The sequence below is a fragment of the Misgurnus anguillicaudatus genome, chromosome 3, assembly GCF_027580225.2.
Source record: "Misgurnus anguillicaudatus chromosome 3, ASM2758022v2, whole genome shotgun sequence".
Classification (NCBI taxonomy): Eukaryota; Metazoa; Chordata; class Actinopteri; order Cypriniformes; family Cobitidae; genus Misgurnus; species Misgurnus anguillicaudatus.
The window spans coordinates 42,949,089-42,973,443 of record NC_073339.2 but is presented as its reverse complement, the minus strand read 5'-3'; the positions used below and the strand labels follow the sequence as shown (position 1 = coordinate 42,973,443).

Below are 24,355 nucleotides of genomic sequence, written 5' to 3'. Positions count from 1 at the left end.
TCACATTTGATTAACTGAAAGATCTAAAACATTTTCTAAAATATCCGAAAATGTGTTTGTCTGAAAAACGATGGACATATGCAACTCGGACAGCTTGGGGGTGAGTAAATCATGGGTTTAATATCATTTTTGGCCGAACTATCCCTTTAAATGAATCTCCTGAGCTATGCTGCCTTACAAAGGCAAAGGGCAGTAACTTTGTTTTTGGTCAAAAATGAGTTATTGATATTTTTGGGACATTCAAGACCTTTTTCATTTAGTTAAGTAACTTAAGTCAATCTATTAAGAAGAAAACTGACAACTAAAAGTCACAAAAAAGTCATTTCTCTCAGTTTCACACTTTAGTGAGTTTGAGTTTTGGGTATGGCAGTATTAAGCAACAACTTCTGACCAATAAAATGTGTTTGTGTGTGTTTGTGTGCGTGTGTGTGTAGATCAGCAGTTAGGTTTAATGAACTGAATCCTGTTCTTCATATGGTGCCTGATTAGTGCAAACCAACCTGCAGAACTGAGACATCAGCGAGGCTATAGACAATAATCTTCTGTACCGTCTTGTAGTAATTGAGGTTGTTACACTCTGAGAACAAGATTACATTTATGTCGTAGCACTTGCTAGTTTATGCATTGTTGAATTTGTGTGTTGCAATCTTGGACTCTGGTGTTCCAATGGTGATGCTGATTGTAGTTTAATTCATAATAAATCTTCAAAATGAGAGTAAAAATGCAGTAAAAGTATAGTAATTATGGAAATGTGTTTAAAAGCATATCTCAGGATCTCAACAATTTTGACTCAATGCCCCTTATTGTCCACAATAATATCTGAAGTTCCCCCACTCACAATTTTTCAATTTCAGCGTATTTTATAGCATATATTTTTACCGTCACGAAACAATTTTACAGTAAAATATTTTATTAAAGGCATTAAATGACAAATGAAAAAAAAGAAAATATAAATAATTTATACACTGCAAAAAACTTATTTTCAAGAAAAAATATCTTAGTATTTTTGTCTTGTTTTCAGTAAAAAATATCTAAAAATTCTTAAGTTAAGAGGATTTTTCTTTATGAGCAAAACGACCCAAGAAAATAAGTCTAGTTTTTAGACCAAAAATGTCAAATTTAATTGATTTTGTGCATAAAACAAGCAAAAACATATGCCAATAGGGTAAACAAAATTTTCTTGAATTTTTCTTAAATTTAGTGTTTCAGAAAAAGTTTGAAGATTTTTTTGCTTACCCCATTGGCAGATTTTTTTTGCTTGTTTTATGCACAAAATCACTTAAATTTGACATTTTTGGTCTAAAAACTAGACTTATTTTCTTAGGCTGTTTTCCTCATCAAGAAAAAGCATCTTAATTGAAGAATTTTTTTATATTTTTACTCAAAAAAAAAAAAAAAACAGACAAAAATACTTACATAATTTTTTTCTTGAAAATATTTTTTTTGCAGTGTAGTATTATTGCAAAATTGTTTTCACAAAAAATTACATTAGGGATACTACCTGACCTTTATATTAACTTTTTCATTGCCAGCGTTTTAAAAAAAAAAAAATTTTTTTTTCATTTTAATGATTTTCAGAAAAGTTTAATTCCTTCCAGAAAATGTTCTTCATTAAATATTTAAACCTAAAATATTTCAAATGCAAGAACAGACCCTCTGCTTTAAAAAAAAAGTTTCCTATCCTACTTTGTTCTCTTTTTATTATTTGTCAAATATGGGTAGAATACTTTAAAAATTCAAAATTTTGAGCAAAAAGCTGAAATAATTGCATTTTTGTTAGAGACTTTTGATAGAGATCAGATTCAGAGCGATGATCAAAACATACACAGAGTTTTTACAGTTTTTGGATCAGTGGATGCTTCATTGATTTATAAGTTGGATAAGAGCACCACCTAGTGGATAATAGCAGAAATATGGATTTCCATAAAAACTCGTCATTGGCACGGAAGTGTTTTCTCTTAATTGACGTGTTTAAGATTTATTTAATATATTTACTAAAAGTATTTTAATTAGCTCATTTTTAACGAATGAAGATCTTCAGAGATGAAAAACCCATTTACTTTCTGTTTTAAAATAAGACAAGACGTTCAAATGTTATGAACACACTATTTGCTTTAATCATTTGTAAATATAATTTCATATATGATATAATTTTTTTGTGTAATTTTAAACCGCAACTGTCAAAATCTTTTGCAGCCTTGTGTTTAGTTTCAGGCGGTGTTTCAGGTATGTTATTAACATACTTTGAAATGTCCTGACTGACCAATCAGAATCAAACAATTTAGAGTGCCGTGTCTTAATGCCATTTAAAGCATTACATAAAGTAGTTATTTTGTATGTATTTGTTTAGTCCCCCAGTGGGCTCCCTCATTGAGAAACACTGGCATAGAATAGATCCTCATAAGTTTTCTAGTGCATTTAATAACTGAACACTGCAGTGTATCAGATAATTACGATGATACACACATGGCGCGGAGACCCATCCGTGTACACACCATGCATGCGGTCCTCATGGGAGAAGAGTTTTATAAGGAGAAGGCACCTCTGGCAGCTTAATTACTGCACACATCTGTCAGCATCACGTACGGAGCAGGTGCCATCGCCCGAGACAAAGTTCTTCTCATACTGAGAAAAAACACTGGGACGAGTGTCCCTGCTTGACTTTGGGAAACATTACTTTGTTTGGTGTTTCTTTCTGTAAGCGATGAGCTAATTGAGATGTATTAGAGTGGACAGAACTCATCAGCAGTATTTGGGCCAGCGCTTTCTAACTTGAGCCCAACTTTACTTGGAGAGTCAATGCAGAATTTCATTAGGGTACAAACGAACATCGGAGCGATTCATGCAACGTCTTATTTTAATCTTTATGTCCTACAATGGTCGTGGCAACATAATCCAAAGAGACGAAGCTTTTGAATATGAAAATACAGTATTATTGTTTCGACAAGATGGAAATTAGATTTAATGGAGAATTAAGTTTTTATGCATGAGCCCACAAATTTCTAATCTCCCCCACAAGACATTTTAGAAGATCTCAAAAATGTCCAATACTGAGCTCAGATTTGCTCTGTCGATTTTATTGTGAACTCATAAAAAGTTTGACCTCACTTCTTAAATACAAGCTTCTGAAAATCAGACACATCCTTGATACTTCATTTTTCTTTTGGAACAATTTTATAAGCCTCAGTTTTTCATTATGTATTTATATTGTTCAGGCAGTTTGCTGGTATAACCTGACTTCGACTTCAATTTTCTTCTGCCCTTCAGCACTAACTCGGTTAACGTCGTACATCTGCGTCGCTTTAACCACAAGATCACAAAAAGCGCACGGTGACAGGTGACGCAACCCATGCGACATTCTTCACTCCTCATGCATTATGCATAGAGAGCTGCCAAACCGTGGAAAAATATGTTAACATGCAAAGACATTGTCGTACTGTAGAAGATACATGTGAATGTAAAAACTTCACAATCGTAGTCTTGAAGAAACATGACATTTCCAAAAATATATTATTAGTCTCACAGATGTCTAAAAAAATAGGACCGTGACCTCCTTCCAACTCCTGTCCTCGACAAAGTGTACCCTTAAGCACTAAGTGCTTCAAATCCGGACGGGTTCACAATAGGGAGTTCAGTGACCAAGGTTAATGAGGATCAGTCATATCCTCTGATTTTCTCAGAAAGCGTCAGGCAACGACAGCCGTCAGGGATTTAACAGTCTATCAAAGCACGTGCACACACTCAAAAAAACGATTCCTGGCAATATTAGCTTTTAAGTATTTGGATCATTTAGATTTTATTTAAATACTCTTTTTTTTAAATATATGTAATCCGATTTATTAGAATATATATAAATCTGTTCAATTTAAAAAGAATTAGATTTAATCAGTTAAAATGTATGAATATGAATTAAATAAATCTAGCCGTGAAACAAACCGGATAAATTTTATGAGATTGGTTTACATACAAATTTCAGGAAACTGACTTTAGTAGAAGCGGAAATGACGTCTATTCACACTCCAGTCAGGAGGTGGCGCTAAAATCAAAAATAGACGCTACAGCACATGGACTTCGCCATTTTGCATTGGACTGGATCGTCATCTCACTAGTCTACAATCGCCAAATTGTAGGTGAGTAAAGTTAACAAGTTTGATGTGATTATCTTAAATATAATTGTCTGTTGTTTAATTACATGTGTGACGCGTTGCATGTTTCAGAGTAAAATGCACCTCACTACACAGACGGTCTGTTGGAATTACCCTGCAGTGTCTGTTGCTTTTATTGGTTAATTTTTGTGGTTTAATGTTTGAAACCTAAGAAATAAATAAAGTCATAGGCTACTGTAGGCTTATCAGAATAAAATAATCATAATCTCTGTGACTTTATTAACAAAAGAATGTTACAATTATACTATGTTGTTGAGTGCATTGTGTGTCTAACTAAAACTTTTTTTTTTACAGATACAGCATCATTTCATCGTCTATATGGTGGGACAACCTGCTAGACAGGGTATGTAAGTTATGCTACAAAGATATTGATTTCTGATGCAAAGCTGGATTTTCATCATTCCAGTGTCAAATGATCATTTAGAAATCATTTTAATATGATGATTTATTGTCAATATTGGAAACAGGTGGTTTTTTTTCCAAATAAATGCAGGCATGATAAGCATAAGAGGCTTATTTCCAAACATTTCACCGGTAGTGTACACACATGCTGGGACACAATATTTCTGAAACAGAAAACTCTTCGTCTCACAAAATCTTTATCTGTCTCTATAAAAACTATTATCTACATAAAATATTGTTAAAGAAAATCATTAAATAATGTGGGTTTTTTGTCTTGTTCTAGTTGAAGACATCTGTATCTACCTCAAAGAAGGCATGGAGAGACACATTAAAGAATATGTGGTAAGTGTATGTCAACCTACTCTATTTTTATATCTATCTATTTATATATATGTATGTATGTGTACGTGTATGTATGTGTGTGTATATAAATATCTTATGGATAACTAGATGTTTAAACAAGGTGATTATCTGTTTTCAGGTCTTTTGATGGTTTTGTGACTAATGTTCTATTATTTTACACATTTGAATCAGTCTACATATTTTAAATATCAGAGTTTGTAAAACAATTTGCCTGCACATCAGGTGCACCTTTGACCTTTCAAAAAATCCTAAGGGAACTGGACTTGATACAACCAAGCAATCACTGAAAGATGCTTCAGTGAATACCTGACAGACACACTGATGCATCCCCCTCAAAGTGGGTACATTTTTGTATATTTACAAGTGAACTTTTTAACATTAAAGGAATATTGCACTTTCATTAAACAAAAATCCTGATAATTTACTGTCTGTCATCGAAAATGCTTGTCTTTTTTTGTTCAGTCGAGAAGAAATTGTTTTTTGAGAAAAACATTCCAGGATTTTTCTTAATTTAATAGACCTTATTGGACCTCAACAGTTAAGTTTCAAGGCAGCTTTAAAGGGCTCTAGACGATCCCGATCGAGGCATAGGGGTTTTATCTATTCAAAAGATTGTCATTTTTGGCAAGAAAACTTTTAAAACACAACAACTTGTCTTGCATTATCCATGTGATACACAGTGCGACATTGTGTACTACGTAATAACGTTGAAGTTTACACATCACAAATGTTAAACGCACATTTGTGGACCATTTTAAATAATAAACGGACCCACAGACATTAAGTAGTATCATTTCGCATACAACAACATCTGAACGCTCCTCTTTCTCCTCGCTTGTAAACGCTGGAGCGGTAGTTTCAATTATGTCATGCTAGCGTGTCACACAGCTAGTGCAAAACGTTGTGATTTAAAAGTCCTCTTTTTTTTATTTTTGAAAATGACGGTCGTTTGGCTGGATGGGACCCTTGTGCCTTATTCGGTATAATTTGGAGCCCTTTTAAATCTGCATTGAAACTGTAAACTTGAGGTCAAATGGTCTTGAATTGAGAAAAATCCTGGAATCTTTAACTCAAACTTTATTTCTTCTTGACTGAACAAAGTAAAACATAAACATATGGGGTTAGAAAATTATTGGGATTTTTGTTTTATTAAATTGGAATATTGCTTTAACAATTTTCAAAGTTAAAAAGTTTTTCAAAAATGTAATTGATGTATATCAGACCTGTAATTAGAGATGCATGAAAATTGTTCATTGCACACAGACACTCAAAACACTAAGCAATGTGCCAATGTGTGTTTTTTTCTTACCACCCAATCATTCTAAATTATTATTATTACATCATGTCACAGATTTCTGAAAATGTTAAAGTAATGTTGTTGTCCCTGATTTATGTCTACCTCGAGTTTTACAGGGTTTTTTGTATTTCTGCAGCCTGTTTGCTCAAAATGTTTGCACTTATTTGTGGATTGAGGTTAATTGTGGCTGAAATGTCTGAAACACACTTATTTATTTAATTTTTGCACACATTACGAGGTGTATAAGCCATGGCTGTCATGCTAGTTGTTAGCTGCTCTTTTTTGCTGCCTTATGAGTAATGCCTTGAAGTATTAAATAAATTGATAAAATGTATAACCAAGTGGTCTGGCTCTTCTTTTATTTTTTTGTTTTTTTTTTGTTATCGCATATTGTGATTTAGGAGGGTGAATGGGGGAGGAATATATAAATGTATAAATGGTTTATTAGTAAGATACCTAAATGTAATGCATTTTAAGTGAATTGGGTTTATTAATAAAGAATACATAATTCATTTTTTTAATGCATTTAAAACACATTGGATTAAGTAAAACTATTAAATAAATTTTACTGGTTTCATTTACATATATCTAAAAAATATCTATCATATAAAGTTTATTTGTTTTTTTTAGATTAGAAGTATGTAATCCAAATGGATGGAAATGTTACATGTAATCAAAATACATAAATCTAATGAATTAGGCCTAAATATTTTTTTGAGTGCACAAAAGCCACCCCTCATTATTGCACCCCACCAATTCATGGCTTTTTTTGACAGCAGACTCTTAATTCACAGTCCATCTCTGGGAGTCACAACACTCAGTGCAATTATTCTTGCACGCTGACTTCATATCATTTAGGAAAAGTTATTATTTCTTATATTTCAAGGTAAAATATGAAGAAAAGTTGTGTTTTTTTAACACCTGAGAGCTTGAGGTCAATGAGATAACATTTAAATGTGTATTGAATTGTGGACTAATGAAAGTGGAAAGGTCATACAGTAGCTTGGAGAACTCAAGACTGAAATATAAATTAACAATATTATTAAATATTTATATACAGCACACTTTAAAAATGCCAGGTGGCTTTAGATCACGGTTGGGTAAAAATGTGGATAAACGCAAACATTGGGTTTAAAATGATCTATGGTGGGTTGTTTCAATCCATAGTGGGTCAAATATGCACAAATCCAAATGCTGGGTTATAAATAAACCTATGCTGGGTTGTTGTTACCCAACCATGGGTTGACACAACCCAGCATTTGAGTTTATTTATACCCCAATGGTTGGGTTTGTCCATATTTGACCCAACAATGGGTTGAAACAACCCAACATTTTTAGAGTGCAGTAAATTTGAGACTCACCATGTTAATTTCTTATAACTAAGAAACAAATTAAAATTTCATTGCTTCCATTTATGCACATGCGATGCTTGCATGATGTTATTAAAGGGCACATGTTATGCAAAATCCACTTTTACAAGGTGTTTGGACATAAATGTGTGTTGGTAGTGTATAAACCAATCCCTACAATGAAAAAAAACACCCTCTCCTTTTTTAATCCCAATTTAAGTCTCATTAGACATGCTGTTCTAATTATTTTGTTAATGTGATGTCACACTGATAAAGCCCTGCCCGTAGCCACTGACTGACTGGTTATTTTTACCCAAAAGCTTTTCTGTGTTTGTTAGCACGTTGTTGCGGCTAAAGATAGTATTGTCTCAAACTGTTTTCACAGGAATCAGATCAATTTTAAATCATTCCTCGCCACCTTTTTTTCTTTTTTTTAAGTTGCCCCGCCAGCATTTTTTGTGATTTTTCACAAAAGTTTTAAAAAATGCCTTCCAGGACATTTTTCTTCTAAAAATATATAGACATACAAATATATCAAATGAAAGAAAAGACCCTCTGCTTTCAATAAACAATAAACAAAAAACAAACAAACAAACAAAGGGGGGGGGGGGCATTTCATTCCATCTATATTTTTTTCTCTGCTTATAAACTCTTAAATTTGGATATAAGCAAAAATCTGAAATAATTGAATTTTTGTTAAGGAATTTTGTTAAAGATCAGATTCAGAACGATTATCAAAACAAACACAGACTGTAAAATTAATAAATATATTTTTGCATACGTTTTTTAATAAATTGGGTAAGTGCGCCATCTAGCGGTATTGCAGTTAACCATAAAAACTCATCAGGAATCATTTTTTTATGCATATATTTTCTCTTAATTGACGAGATAACTTGTCAATGGCGGGGAAAGAGTTAACTAAAAGCATTCACTTGGTACGTTTACATGCAACCAAATAATCCATTTGTAATTGTATTGATGGCTCAATTGTATTGAAAGTCTTCATGTAAACACCTTAATCAATACGATTGAGGACGATCCGATGCAAATTTGGATCGTATTGAAGCAGGTAAAATCGTAGTATTTTCTAAATAGAAGCAAAAATACCTTGTGCAGATGCGCAGAAAATTTGTACTCCAAGTTCACATCTTATATTTACCTCTTATATCACATGATTCTGGTCACAGAAACACGCAATAGCAAGGCAATGCATCACGCATTGTTAAGGTAATGTTAATGGGGTCACGCGCTGTACATTTAAAACATTAGGCTACTTAAAGTAATAAAATAGCCTTGTGCCTTTTGAAAAGTGTGTTTTCATTACCTATATCATTCTCCAACTCAATCATGACTTTTATCCAGAGATAAAGCGTGAACTCGACGAAAGATGCTGTCCGCAGTGTAGCGTTGCCAAGTTTGCAGAGTTTAGATTTGTGCTTCTGTTAAAACCAGTTGTTGTTGTTTTTTTGCGGGTGAAGGATTAAATTATTTTGTTGCTTAGTTATTGGTATTTGGGCCGTGAATTGTTGGGATGCTTTTGGGCTAATATTGAACGTCCATTCTGATGGTTTTGATACGCAAATCTGGCAACCCTGGCTGTGCGCTTGCGCAGTCTTTCGGTTCGGATTCTATATAATGTACATGTAAACAAACATTTAAATCAGATTGCAATGTTTAGGGTGCATGTAAACTGTATCGTCGTAACCTTCAATCATATTAAATTCAGTCGGATTGACAAAATTTTAAGCATGTAAACATAGCCACTGTCAGTTGGTAAGGGAGTGAGGAGCATTAGCTCATTTGCATTTAAAGGTACTGTACACACATGAAAACAGGCTTATTTGCTTCCACCCAAATAGTGGCATTTTGAACATGCTATAACAAATGAACTTGGGGATACTTCACAGACACATTCTAGACATACCTGAGATTTATATTACATCTTGTAAAAATTTGCATAATATGTACCCTTTAAAGCAAATTGAAATTGAATCTTTCAATTCAACTTTTCATTCAGAATTATATTGTGGGAATATAATAAAAAAGGATTTTCTCTACTGGCACTGTATCAGACGTTTAAAGTGTATATTTTCACAGCAGGAGTGGATGATTGAACCGTCTCACAGTACAACAAAGAGGTGCCAAAATGGTGGTTCAGGTTCATAATAGTAATACGTTAACATTGTTAGAGGACGATTCCTTGAGAAACTTTAGTACAGTTGAAGGTTGAGATTTGCTTATTATTTACTCGACTATGCGAATTGTTTATGCAGTGCCAACAACAGCCTTGAAGATGGTCATAAATGCCAAAATTATACCCGCATGCACAAACCATCCCATAAATACATTTATCCGTCCGATTTTCCTGAAGGTCCTAAGTATGCAATGGACATTATCTTATTCATATCATCGCACTTTGTCCTTCTTTCTTTTTACTTTCTTTTCTCTGTACTTCTTACTTTTGTACTTTGATGATATAGTCACAAGGATTTGCATCCCCACCAGATTTTTAGTAGATGTCAGTTCACAGGTAAAAGGATGAATAAAATGTCATAAAATAAAAAATATTTTTTATGCTGCTCCTTTGTGCAGTATCTTTTGGGACTTTTGGTTTTTAGTTGTGTTTCATATATCACATAACAGTGTCTCAGATAGTTTTCTTAAAATGACAACAGTTGAGATGTTAAAGAGATAAATGTACAAACAGACAGACATCAAGAATATAAATCCTGGTCTAAGATATGTTTTATAGATGGAGACATTGCCTGGTGCTTGGTGTACATTGCATGGTTGTGTTTTTGTGCAGATCACTTGATTTTGAGTCAGGTGGACCCATGGATCATTTTTAAACCTTTCACCATGTTGTTTTTGTTGTATCTGCTCTTACTGTCCTGCATCATAAAAGGCAGAAACAGTCAGTTAATAATGAATCGTGTAATTTGGGTTTTAGTTACAGACAGAAAGGCTCTAAAAACTTCAATACAAACTCAAGTCATAAAGTTTATTCATTACAGGCAATAAATATCATCCATTCACCTCCATAATTTCATTCATAGTTGACTCGGACTGCAGCTTTCAATTTTTCACCGGTTGAATTCATGGCCTTTGGGTTTCGGCCCTCGGCTGATAAGGGTGCAGAAGCCGGCTGATCAATAGCACAGGCTCGTGTTGGGTCTGGATGGGTTCTGACAGTAACCTCCCACTTCCCCCAGCTTTGTGAATGTTTAGAGATTACCACCATGAATTTTAATCCACCTGTCTTCTGTCCTCGCCTAATGAGAGGCAGGGACCTGTGTGCATAAGCAGCTCGCCGAGCCATGGAAAAGATTGGCAAATTTCGAGAAACCTTGCATCGAATATTAACCATTTGGGAACGCTAAACACACAGTCGCACACCTCCCTCAGAGACGAAGCGAACTCTGTGACTTCACACCTCAGAAATTCATGAATTATTTTAATATACCAACCTGATAAAAATGGGAAACGTAACTGTTTTACGTGGCCACAATTTCATAGGAATTTGTGCAATGTGAATCGTATAAAAACGAATGATTGTTAAAGGAAAAAGCATGTCTGAAGCCCAATGTGGAATGAACATCAATGTTTGCCCTGAAAGTATATTGTACTAAAATAAAATAAAAAAGCACAGGTTAGCCATCTCCTAAAATAGGTACGTATTGCTATTGAAGGAACAGTATGTAGGATTGTGGCCAAAACTGGTATTGCAATCACAAAACTTGTGGCTAAAACTGGTACTGAAATCACACAACTGGTTGCCAATACACAAAATGACAACAACATCAGTTGAGGGCTGCAACTCCATTTTTTAAATGACAATATCCTGGCCAGGCCACTGATGTCAGTGATATAAATATTTGAAATGAAAATTAATTCTTAATGTCTAGTGACATATCAGGGCCATTTTATGATTAATTGATATAAATTTCTTACATACTGTTCCTTTAATATTGTGCTGAATATACATATTCAATTTTTTAAAAAATATTATAAGCTACTGGCTTTTCTATTTTTTTTTTACTTTTGCATACCATGGAGGCAAGGTAATGCTTGTTTGTTTTGATCAGCCAGTTTGCTACATCGAACTGTGTATTCCGATTTTTGCATACATTTGCATACATTTTAGTAAACATTTCACCAATGCTGCATTTGAAACCGCCTACTTCCAAACTATATAGTAGGCGAAAACTAGTACAGTAAGCATGTAGTTTGTGCGAATTTATAATAATCGAGAAACAGTAGGCGGATGACATACTATTTCCAGCAAGATCCTCAAGTGTTCATTCAATACACTTTACTATCACGTGGACACTTTACTATCTTGTGAGCCCCCATGAGAGGATTTAGCCAACAAAAAAGAAGAAGAAGGGTGTTGTTTTATTTAAAGCAACACTAAAGAGTTTTTGCTCTTTGCTCCCCCTACAGGTTGGAAGCGGAATTGTCCATTACCACTGTCGTAAATAATTTAGCCTACTGCAGCAAAGCTGGCTCTGATTGGATTGTAGGTCTGCCGTAAAGCAAGTTTTTGTAGTTTTCACTCGAACTACAGGACTGCAACCCGACGGGTGGAAACTTCTTTAGTGCGGTTTTGGCCGAAAGAGGGCTGCAAAGCGAATGTGAAAGTGCCGCTCACCCTGTTTCGAGTGGATGAACGACTGAATCGTTTTTGGAAACATTATTTTAAGGTAAAAAAAACTCTTTTGTCCGAAAGCGCTAATGTTAAACAGCTGTCCCCTGTGTTAAATTGTGCTAGTTTAACGTCATTCCAGTTAATGGCTAACTTGTTGTTATGATGATGTATGTCATGTAATGTGTAATATCAACATGGTGGATGTAGTACGTCCGAATTCATTCATACTATATAGTTTTATAAGTCGATGAGTAGATACTTCATCTAATTCAGTACTGTCACAGTATGCGATTTTGGAGTGTTTAAAGAGCAACTATGGTCCGATTCACGATTTAACATTTTTTTTTGGTGTGTAAGTATAAGTACATGTTAAAGATAGGCAAAAACTTACATACCCCAAAGTAAACGATGACGCGAGTAATCTGTATTTTTATAACAGTTAAAGCTATTTTCATGTAGTCGCAATGCTATTGTGTCATGTTCATCAAAATAAAATGGATAAAAAACGTAGACCCCACTACATTGGTATTTAAATAATATATGCTTATGCTAAACTTTATTTCTGTAAAAACAGATGCTGTAAGCCTCTTCAGTTCCATTCATGCTCATACACGGACATGCAAAACAGTATAATTCACTTTTTATGTTGTTTACATCTTACAAATCATGTTTACTGCGATAAAGCAAGCACACGGCACGTGATCAGCCATGCCTGACGTAAATGCAGAAAATACGGGAACCACAGCATGTCCGACTACACGTCTCTGTTTTCAGCTCCTCCCCGCCTGCGAGCGGCTAATCTCTCCGATCGGTTACATCCAGCCGCAGCTGATGTCGAACACACCTATTGTTACTGAAACCAACTGACAGGGCTTCATGTGCCCTCCAAGCAATTGCTATTGAGATGAATTGGAATGCAAGTGTTTAGAACTACGAAAAAAATACATGAGAGATTTACAGTCGCTAGCAATTTAAAGCAATAACAAATAAGACAAAGACTGATTTTGACCATACGGTTGGTGTTGACTTAGATAAACTTCAGGTTATTTTATCCTCCTTCACTAATGTACGTAACTTGTGGCAGTGGAAGTGAAGGCAGTGTCAAAGATGTAATGTCAGTCAATGAGTGATAGTGAAAGGAATCATTACTCTCAGTCCATTGACTTCATTATAGCCTCCCGCTGTAATAACCATATATCAGACATTCTCATTCACTCCATTCTGTATTTATTGATTCACTATTTAAGGTTAGACGGTCCAGGTCAGGGCTTGAACCTCATAATGTTTTATTATTATGAACTGCTGCACACGCAGAAGTCAGTCACCGTGTTGTGCCAAATGCAAACCTACACTCGATGGACTGTTGCTACTTGCGGTACTTTCAAAGCTTTATCTATATAGCAGTAAAGTCATCAAATCTATGGAATTACACGGGAGTTATGGGAGTTTAAAAAAATCCAAAAGAAATCAAAACAGTGTTATAGGTATATGGTGGCCATAGGACACTTATTTATAAGTTGCACAAATGTACAGTAGGATGAATTTAGGTAAACCATGACATCTGAGATGTCTGTCAAAAAGTGTCCCCACTTTTTTAAGCTTTTTGAGGTTCCTCCCTGAGATGGTTTTTAACTCTTTTCCCGCCAGCGTTTTTTTTTTAAGTTGCCAGCCAGGGCCAGCATTTTTCATGATTTTTACAAAGTTTAATGCCTTCCAGAAAATGTTCTTAAAATATATAAACATATCAAATGAAAGAGCAGACCATCTGCTTTCAAAAAAAGTTTCATCCTACCTTCATTAGTTCTCTTTTTATCACCTCTCAATTATTATTATGGGTAGGTTTCTTCAAAAACACCAAATTTAATTCAATTAATAATTCCATTTTTGTGAAGGACTTTTGATAGAGATCAGATGCAAAGCGATCCTTGAAACATTCACGGACATAGCTTTTTGCCCTAGGCAATACTCAGAGTTTAATAACTTGTGAAAGAGTGCCACCTGGTGCATAATAGCAGTATTGCGGAAAGCCGCAAATACTCGTCATTGGCAGGGAAGCGTTTTTTAAAAGAGTTGAAAGGAGTTCTAGTCTGGACTCATATTGGCATTTCTTCCTTATTTTCCTTAATTATCTATTGCAAAATCATCCATATCATATTTCCTGTGATAAAAGTTTTGTAATGAAAAAGCTTACGTTGGAACCATTATATTTTTGTCCGCAAAGCTAATTTCAAACATTTGATACATGCCTGTACAAAGCATGTAAAGCATCTTTGCTACAGTGCAAAATTGTTAAAAGTGCTATAGAAATTAACTTACTCGAATAAAAAGATTTCATGAAGATGGCGACAGACCTAAGTAGTGTACATTTTAAAGCTAAAAAATAAAATCCCATTTTATATGCACAGTATGAATGTAGTTTGTAGCACAGGAGATGCACTGCATTTTGTCGCAATGCACATGCATCAAACGTCTGCGTACAAGGACTATGCTTTGCAGAGCTGTGCGTTCGACCGTGTGCATACATTTGCCCAAACCTAAAAAACAGACTATACTCAGTGCTTAATAAAACTTTCTACATGGACTCGAACCCATGACGTTGCTATCACACACAGTACTACATATTGCGACTTCTAATTGGTAACCAAAACATCTGTATGGTTTAGCATTAGTGAAATTTTGTGTTGGCATGACCTTTGCCTACATTTTGCTTTGCCTGAATATTGTGGCAAGTAGGTAGTGAGTTTGCTTCACTTATGAAGTTGTTGAGTCCGATCTGTTCTCCTTGAGAATAGAGAGCGACTCTGTCAGCTGGGATTAGTGAAGTGTTTGAATTTGGCCAGTGGGAAAGCAGAAAACAAACGCTCTGCCGAATGTGCACTGCAGGGCAAGAGTCAGACTTTTGCCGTCTAATGTTGCATTTTTTTAGAACTGCCGAGAGATCTGAAACAAAGAGTCTTGTTGACTGACTCTCCGGGCTGTTTGCTTTTTTACAAGACTTACAAGATATGAAAGGCTCATGATAAATTATATTGTGCCGCGTTTTCGCTCTACTGCATCACTGCAGGTTTATTTTGGTTAAACTGATGTTTCTATACCAATTCATGCTTCTGTTTTGTTTCTAAAGTGTCTTATGGTGAAAGGTAGCAATTTCTCGTAATGTAAACACATCTTTTGCATAAAATATTTTACGTCTGTCACAGGAAAATATTAAGATTATTACGGGTGAGAGCATTGCGTTGCAATGGGTTTGAACCCATGGAGCACAAATTCTAAAAAAATTATACCTTGTCATTTGCAAAAGCCTTAATGTAAATGTCTTTCACTTCCACTAATACAGATCAGTGATCAGTCAATGAAACTTGTAATGAAAACAAGTGCCATTTACTCATAAATATCATGCCTGCAAAAAGATGCACATATAATGCCTTTGCTAAGATGACATAAATAAGAATTAAATGACTGTACACTTTCACTGCTTGAGCTCTATGAACATCTGCGGTCTGATTTCTGAACACACTCGACAAAATGTAATCAATACAATGTGATACTCCACAGATTCAGTCATCAGAAACATACTGAGCCGAGTGCTTATAAAATTCCCCACAATTACTATAATGCTCAATTGAAGTGCACTTTATTTCACTGTTGCGAGCAGTGGCAGTTGTAGCCTATGTTGCGCCCTAGGCGACCCACCCCTCCCCTTCAGTGCCTTCTTTATAATGGATTTATGTAGTTCAAACATTGTAGTGTGTAGTGGTTAACACTCGCACACATTGGTGCAGTTGTCTTCAGTAAAGGCTTTCAATTGGTTATAGCATATAAGCAGTGCACCGGCTGAGTTATAGATGAGTGCAATAATGAAATCAGTTGTAATGTGGTAATATGTCACTATATTGATTCTGTTGCGGCTCTCGCTTACCTTATTTAATGATGTAATGTTAGCCATGGATGTCTTAGTCATCAGAGATTTTACACTGAAACTTTCATTTTTACCAGGAAAATGAAAATTTGCTACTTGCTGCATGCTTTAGATCTTGAAAATGTCTTAAATATTCAGATCCAGACAAGAAAATAGTTTTCGATTTAAATGACATTTATGCATGTGAGGCAGATGCTTTATCCAATGTGACTTACAGTGCATTCAAGATATACATTTTATCAGTATATGTGTTCCCTAGGATCAAACCCCCAACATACAAAGCTTTACCAATCGAGCTACATGAGATTTGAATGCAGGCAAACCCGGCCCGATAGTTCTGATCTCTGGGTTCCAGTAATGTTTTCTGAAAGGACTGAAGCATTAAAGAAAGTGTCTGCTCACAAGTCGGCTTTCTCAGAAAGAAATTCATTACTCTTGTGGATTCCTCTGTTTTTGAGGAATGCTGCAATAGACAGTGTTAACATTGTTTCTGTTGGCAGCGGATCCATGCCGGACTTCCAGAAGTCGATGGGACCAGCATATCCATAACACTGAGTGCATTAACAATAGACAAAGAATTCATGCACAAAGAAGTGTGTGTTTGTGTGTGTGTGTGTGTTTATGTGGCCTAAGGTAATCACAATTGGCTGTATTGTATGTGAGATTTTATGGGGCATCCACACAAATATACTTAAATGTTGTGTCATTTAGTTCAAAAGACTTCTATACCTCGGCCAAGAGCCAAGATCAATTTGTTGATGCATGTAAAGAGCTGAGGTAACTCAATGTTCAGTTTGAATACATGCATTTCCTTGGCTGTGTTCCAGGTTGAATTTTGTTTCTAAATGTGCTTGAATGAAACTTCCCTTAAAAGATGTGACAGCCGAATGTAGTTGCAGTGTTTACAGGGCAGAGATATACAGCAGTAGGAGTTTACTAATGTATGTTAATAACTTTAAAATAACACATCGTATGCCACAGTATATGCTCACATAAAATTCGTTTTCTTTTGCATTTTTTTCTGTTCTGGTTTCCTTAAAAATACAATGTAGGGCTCGAAATTAACTTTTCGGTAGGTAGCACTGGTGCTCCCAAATTTAAAAGTTAGGGGCACCAGCAGAAATTTAGAAGCATCCATTGAAAATTTATAGGATAATTACAACTTCATCATCCTGAATATTACAAGTTTAAACAATTAAACTTGATCCTAAATTATTTCCCACACACTTGACTTGTGCTTTTAATGTTATTTTAAATTATTTGTTTTAAATTCAGTTATTCTATGGAGCCCCTAAGGGAATATGGATCAAAAATGAAATAAAGTTTAGTTTCACATGCGCACGTGAAACTTTCACTTTCTAGTGTGCACGCAAAAGTTTAACGTGAGCACGCGAAACTAAACTTTAAAAAACAATTGTGAGCACATGAAAGTTTCACATGAGTACATGAAACTAAACTTTAGATTTTTTTTTTACTCCAATGTCACCTTAGGGGCTCGGTACTGTATTATTCAGCTAGATACAATTTTTTTCTTTTTTTTTCTTTAATGGTTAATTAAATTTCACTCATCAAACAGCATGTTTATTAAAATGAAATAACACATACAATGTAATAATTTCTCTTTTCTAAAATAATCAAATAAAATTAATAATCAAACAAATTAATTCCCATCAAAACATTGCATTTTTATTTTTAGTCTGCATTACAAAACTTTGTTTAAATTAAAATGGAAAGTACAAATAATTTGATTGAGTTTATATTACTTAAGAATTTTTAAAGTAGATTTTACTATACAATAGTAATATATTTTTGTCAACTTCAAAACGTTCAACAGACTTTTATTTTGATGAGATGTCAGTGTTTATTTTTTATTATTTTAAAAGTAGATTTTACTGTACAATAGTAATATATTTCTGTCAACTTTATTATGTTCAACAGACTTTTATTTTCATGAATATTCAGTGTTTTTTATGATTTGAAAAGTAGATTTTACTATACAATAGTAATATATTTCTGTCAACTTTATAACGTTCAACAAACTTTTATTTTGATGGGTTGTCAGTGTGTATTTGACTGAAAGCAGCTCTGAATATGAACTAAAAACAGCACGAAACGGACTCATGCTTTTAAAGTTTCATTGGTCTCTATGAGACGTTCACTAATTTTTATACACTAATGCGAACGTTTCATAAAAAAATCAAAAATAGGTCGCACCACAACGATCATTTGGACAAGTGCTCCCAAATATATTTTGAGGTCGGGAAACTAAATTTCATGAGGATATGTGACCAGAATGGTCACAATTTTGAGCCCTGACAATGGTAAACCCTAGTTTGTGTGGTGTATTGTTTACTCAACTTTTATAGGCTGTATTGAGTTGATTTTGATTGACTCTTTTTAGAGGATTTGTCATTTTTGGGTCTGTGATATACTGTGGTATTCTTTTAACTTCTCGCTTGCTGTGTGTTTACCTTTTTCTTCATTATCAGGTTCATTGTTTCATTATTCAGGTCCCCTCAGGAGTTAATTTACTACTGATTATTGTTTCCTTTACTTACCCAGTGGTCACATAAAGCCATAACCACACCACAACTATAGAGATTTAGTTATTGATCAACCCTCAAACCACAAAAGCCAATTTCCTTTATTTCTGTCTGCTTTTCTAGACAAGCTTTATCTTTATTATCTGAAGATAGCAGTTTGCAGTACTACGACATATATACAACATACGATTCTTGCATTTTGGTCTTAATTTTTAAAATATCACAATTTGGTCTTGTAATGCTATAAATGTATTGTTTTAATATTATAAATATTATAATAATGTCATATATATTTTTACAGTCTTGATTTTGTTTTTTGGTGTACTATAATAAAGTTGACATAAATATATTACTATTGTATAGTAAAATCTACTTTTAAAATAATGAAATACACACTGAAAACCCATCAAAATAAAAGTCTGTTGAACTTAATAAAGTTGACATAAATATATTACTATTGTATAGTAAAATATACTTTTAAAATAATGAAATACACACTGAAAACCCATCAAAATAAAAGTCTGTTGCACTTAACAAAGTTGACATAAATATATTACTATTGTATAGTAAAATCTACTTTTAAAATAATGAAATACACACTGAAAACCCATCAAAATAAAAGTCTGTTGCACTTAACAAAGTTGACATAAATATATTACTATTGTATAGTAAAATCTACTTTTAAAATAATGAAATACACACTGAAAACCCATCAAAATAAAAGTCTGTTGCACTTAACAAAGTTGACATAAATATATTACTATTGTATAGTAAAATCTACTTTTAAAATAATGAAATACACACTGAAAACCCATCAAAATAAAAGTCTGTTGCACTTAACAAAGTTGACATAAATATATTACTATTGTATAGTAAAATCTACTTTAAAAATAATGAAATACACACTGAAAACCCATCAAAATAAAAGTCTGTTGAACTTAATAAAGTTGACATAAATATATTACTATTGTATAGTAAAATCTACTTTTAAAATAATGAAATACACACTGAAAACCCATCAAAATAAAAGTCTGTTGCACTTAATAAAGTTGACATAAATATATTACTATTGTATAGTAAAATCTACTTTTAAAATAATGAAATACACACTGAAAACCCATCAAAATAAAAGTCTGTTGCACTTAATAAAGTTGACATAAATATATTACTATTGTATAGTAAAATCTACTTTTAAAATAATGAAATACACACTGAAAACCCATCAAAATAAAAGTCTGTTGCACTTAATAAAGTTGACAGAAATATATTACTATTGTATATTAAGTTACAAAATCATATAATCACAAAGGTCCATATTCTCTCAAGAAGAACCATTACAGACAGGTTCTAGTGTTGTGCTCTGCAGGCACATACCAGCTGATGCAGCAGATGGTTCAAGATGGACACAGGAAGGTGTTTGATGGGTGGAAGTTGGTAGATTTAATTACATGTCAAGTCCACCATCTTTACAATGGTTATACGGTCTGTCTGTTAAGACCCAATCATCTACAGCGATGACATAGAAGAACCATTTTTGGTTCCTCAAAGCACCATTCAGTCAAATAATCTTACAAGAACCATTTCTTTGTTACCTTTAACAGAAAACCTTTTCCCACTACAAAGAACCTTTTGTGAAACAGACCATTTCAGATGTTAAAGGTTAGTAAAAATTCAGCCAAAAATGGTTCTTCTATGGCAAAATGGTTCTTCTATGGCATCGTAAAGCACCTTTATTTTTAGGAGTGTATACCTTCCAGCCTGATGAAAGAAAATGAAAATTGTGTGTATGTCATCCAAAGCACATTGGGTCTTCTGCATCTCGTGTTTTTAGTTTTGTTTTTAAGAAATGTGCTGCCTGTGAACATTTTGCTCAAATTAGCCTGAAACACAGTGCACACCATTGCTATTTATAAGGAAACATAAGTGTAAGAGCTCCCACTATACCCTTAAATTAAACCAGGAATGATTTTTGGAATGGTGTCTACCATCACACAGCATTTAAGCTAGGATTAGTCTCTAGGTTCTCTTTTAAACAATCACTCATCATAGTGTTTCAATGAAACATGCTGTTCGACCCACGGTGCTCAGCTGGGCACATAGAGATGCTGTTACCAGGCACACAGCGTTTTTTAATTGAAAAAAGAGGAAACAAACTGGTTTATCTGGAGGTTGTAGATGACAGATGTTTAGAGTTGCTAAAACAGGTCAGAGGAAGAGCAAATGCACTCGGACCTACGCACAGTAATTTGGCTAATTATTTTCCTAAAGTAATGACCTGTGACTTTACACACAATATGCACAATGCCGGATCCATATGGAGGCAAAACTTAAGATAATGGTTGCCCGAGGATACAGCACACATTGTTTAGAGATGCGAATGCTGCTTTGGACTCTTTCCAGAGTGTTTCACCCTACCTCCTTAATTTTTGTTGGCTTTCATGCATGCATGCTTGGAGAATTATTCAAAGCTTTTGTAGTTAGTTTTTCAATCCTGTTTTTTTACCTGGTTTTCTGTCTTCTCTACAGTCTGTCCCGGGACCGATAACAAACTCAGCACGTTGTCTGATTTGGACCAGCAGTACAAAACTCTTCGCAAGTTCTACGAGAACTGTGAAGTGATCATGGGTAATCTGGAAATCACCAGTATCGAACGCAACCGCAACCTGTCGTTCCTCAAGGTGAGACAAGACTGCGATGCAACACTTAAGTCATACAGTGAATGGTATTGTAAACATTAGTAAATAATGTATGCCTATTTAATGTTGGTGGACAATCATTTTACGTCTCAACAAAAATGCTAGATTGGGTTCAAGTCATTCAGTATATATCTGTACTTTTCCCCATTCAGCATTCCCTCAACTCTGACCAGTTTCCTATTCCCTGCTGTTGAAAATGTATTTAATGCTGAAAACATTTATTTTTAAGTGTGTATAACTAAACAAACACAATGTAAGGAGAGTCATTCATATGAAATGCAATTTGGCATCCACTTTGATTAAAGTCAATTAGCTCGCACATAGAAGAATTCCCAGCGTTCCAATTTCTATTTGTCTGTCTAATGGATAATCAGGGCACCACGATAGAAACTTCAAACTGGTTCCTGTTTCAATCAACGCTGTACATCATTAGTCACAAAACACATCTTTGTTCAGTAGATAACAAAAAGTGAGAAATAATAAACGGTGGACTGTTTCTGTGATCAAGAACCGGGCACAATGCAATCATTAAAAAAAATTTAATAACAAGATGCAGATATTAACCAATCAGAAGCAGCTGTGCAATAAGTCATAAAATAGCACCATCAGTACTGCTACATTTATTATCTTTCTGCATACAGTCAAACTAAAATGTATCTTTAACATTTCCCACATCTTTACTGTTTTTTCACTATAGTTTAGAGATAATGGTAATGAAATATGACAGGAACTCAGAATGATTTGATATTTTACTGCTTTTGGCCATCCTTCTGTTAGTCTCACAAATTAATTACAGTAGGTCAGCTGTTTAATGTAAGTACATAATGAGATAATACCAATTTAATTCAACCAATTACCAAGCAATGCTTAATTTTGTTCAATCTGTAGTGTAAAAAGGTCACATTAGCAATAAAAGAAAAAATACTCATTACGGCACTTTTCTATGCTTAATTTGTGAATGACCTGAAAATGGCGCGAATCAGTGCTTCCTTGACGGTCTGGTAAAGGAATCATTTGTATGAGAAATCATTTGTTCTGCATATGTTATTGGGCAGATCGCCTCTGTCCTAGACCCTGACCATAAACATCTTAATTTTTGCACAAATAAAGAGAGACGACTTAAAAGCAAAACTTTCTGCTTTAGAAATGGCCACTGTGGTAGATGAAAAGAGACAATCTATCCTCTTTGGATATTAAAGGAGTGGTTCAATGGTATTTTATGCATTCTGACTTATTAACACTGTTTAAGAGTTGTTTCCTCATGCTAACTTGGTGAAAGTGTCAAAAAAGCAGTTGGGCATGTTACAGAGTATTTCTGTGCCGAATGCACTTTGCCAGGGTTTGTACAAGTTGTGGAAAGTTTTTTTTTCACTTCTTTTTATGGGCACTTCCCCCGCCCACCCGTCAATCAGCGGGAGACGCTAGAACTTACAAAAATCAACTTACATCAGGCGACACAGCTTTCTTTAATTTCAAAACTCAACAATGGCATGAATGAAGAAGTGTGTTTTTGGATGTAAGGAGAAGAAAGTCAGCTTTATAGAAACGATGGAGTTTATTTATCCGGGGTAGCCGCAGAGTTTTGTGTGTGTGTTTGTTTAACGCTGGATTTCATTGAAAAGTCCAAACCGGGTCATGAGTTGCATGCGGTAAGTAAGACTTCTGTCTTATGTTGGAAATAGGCGTGTGCATATTATATAAATGACACGAACATGTAGTGAATCATAAGTTAAACAGTGTTGTATAGTGTTGCATGACTCGTAGTCGCTCCTCCCGCGGTAGTAACTCCTCCTTCTTGTCGATTTTTTTATTCCAAAAATCAATAAGTAATGTTTCATAAAGATATTTTGTAAATGTCCTATTCCGTGGGATAGTCACAGAATTTTTTGCTAATTTTGGATCTCCGCATATTTCCGTGGCCCTGCCACGGACTTTCTTTTCCGTGGATTTCTCACGAATTGGTTACTCAACTACTTTTTCCTATTTTCAAACCATTGTCGCGTCAGTTTAGGGTTAGATTTGCTGTTTGCGTCAGTATGTCACTTTAAGTATTGGTTTATACTATTTTTTTCTGATGTATTTTATATTTTCTAGACTTTAATCAATTGTTGCCTGGCGTTGGGGTTAGAGTTGGGTTTGGGTAGGGATGTCATTTTATGTAAATCTAACCATAAACCGAAGCGACAATGGTAAGAAAATAAGACAAAACAGTTGAGTAACCAATCCGTGAGAATGCCACAGAAAGGAAAGTCCGTGGCAGGGCCACGGAAATATGCAGAGATCCGTGAGAATGCCACGGAAAAATTAGCAAAAAATTCTGTGACTATGCCACGGAAAATTTATCATTAATCATTACCCTTTCAAAAAAGTACAGCTTTGCATCTGTAGGTCATAGTAGTACCTCAGAGATACATATTGGTACCAAAGAGTGCATATTAGTACCTTAAAGATACATATGTGTATCTCAATGGTTCATACCAAATTGTACATATTAGGACCTTTTCAAAAGGAACTGCCCCGAGGACCGCTGGGGTACATATTTTGACCATTTTTTTCTAACAGTGCATCCTATAAACCATACATTCATGGAAAGCTTTTATTCAGCTTTCAGATATAAATCTCAATTTACAAAAATGACACTTATGACTGGTTTTGTGGTCCAGTCTGTCAGTGGCGTAAGTTGCAAAGTTATGTTTGTTAAAACCATGGAAGTGGGTAAAACGCAAGCTATTCAAATAACCAGAAACCAGACCTGTCCTCACTCCTGGCTAAAGAGCTTTATATGTCACTTATTGCTTCACAGTGGTTGTTGTTTTATTATGTTATTTTCTGTAGAAGTTTTACCTTCTGAAGTGTGTTTTAGACCAACTAAAACAAAGCCTATCAGCGTCAAATCGCCTCCATCAAATATATTTCCCTCAGTCACTTTATTCCATGCTCCAAGCAACACACTGGGTTCGATTTCATTTGGC

At 34.5% G+C, this 24,355-nt stretch overlaps 1 protein-coding gene and 1 long non-coding RNA gene across 2 annotated transcripts in view; both read left to right on the top strand.

Annotated features, from left to right (window-relative positions):
- The window catches only part of LOC129445034 (receptor tyrosine-protein kinase erbB-4), a 200,894-nt gene that overhangs the window by 89,190 nt on the left and 87,349 nt on the right, over positions 1-24,355 (top strand). Inside the window, 1 exon segment of the mRNA XM_055206118.2 lies at positions 21,214-21,365. Coding sequence (XP_055062093.2) covers positions 21,214-21,365 — 152 coding nt within the window.
- Positions 3,954-5,137, top strand: LOC141353848 (uncharacterized). The gene is made up of 3 exons (XR_012360788.1): positions 3,954-4,130; positions 4,461-4,509; positions 4,852-5,137. It is a non-coding gene; the product is annotated as an uncharacterized lncRNA (long non-coding RNA).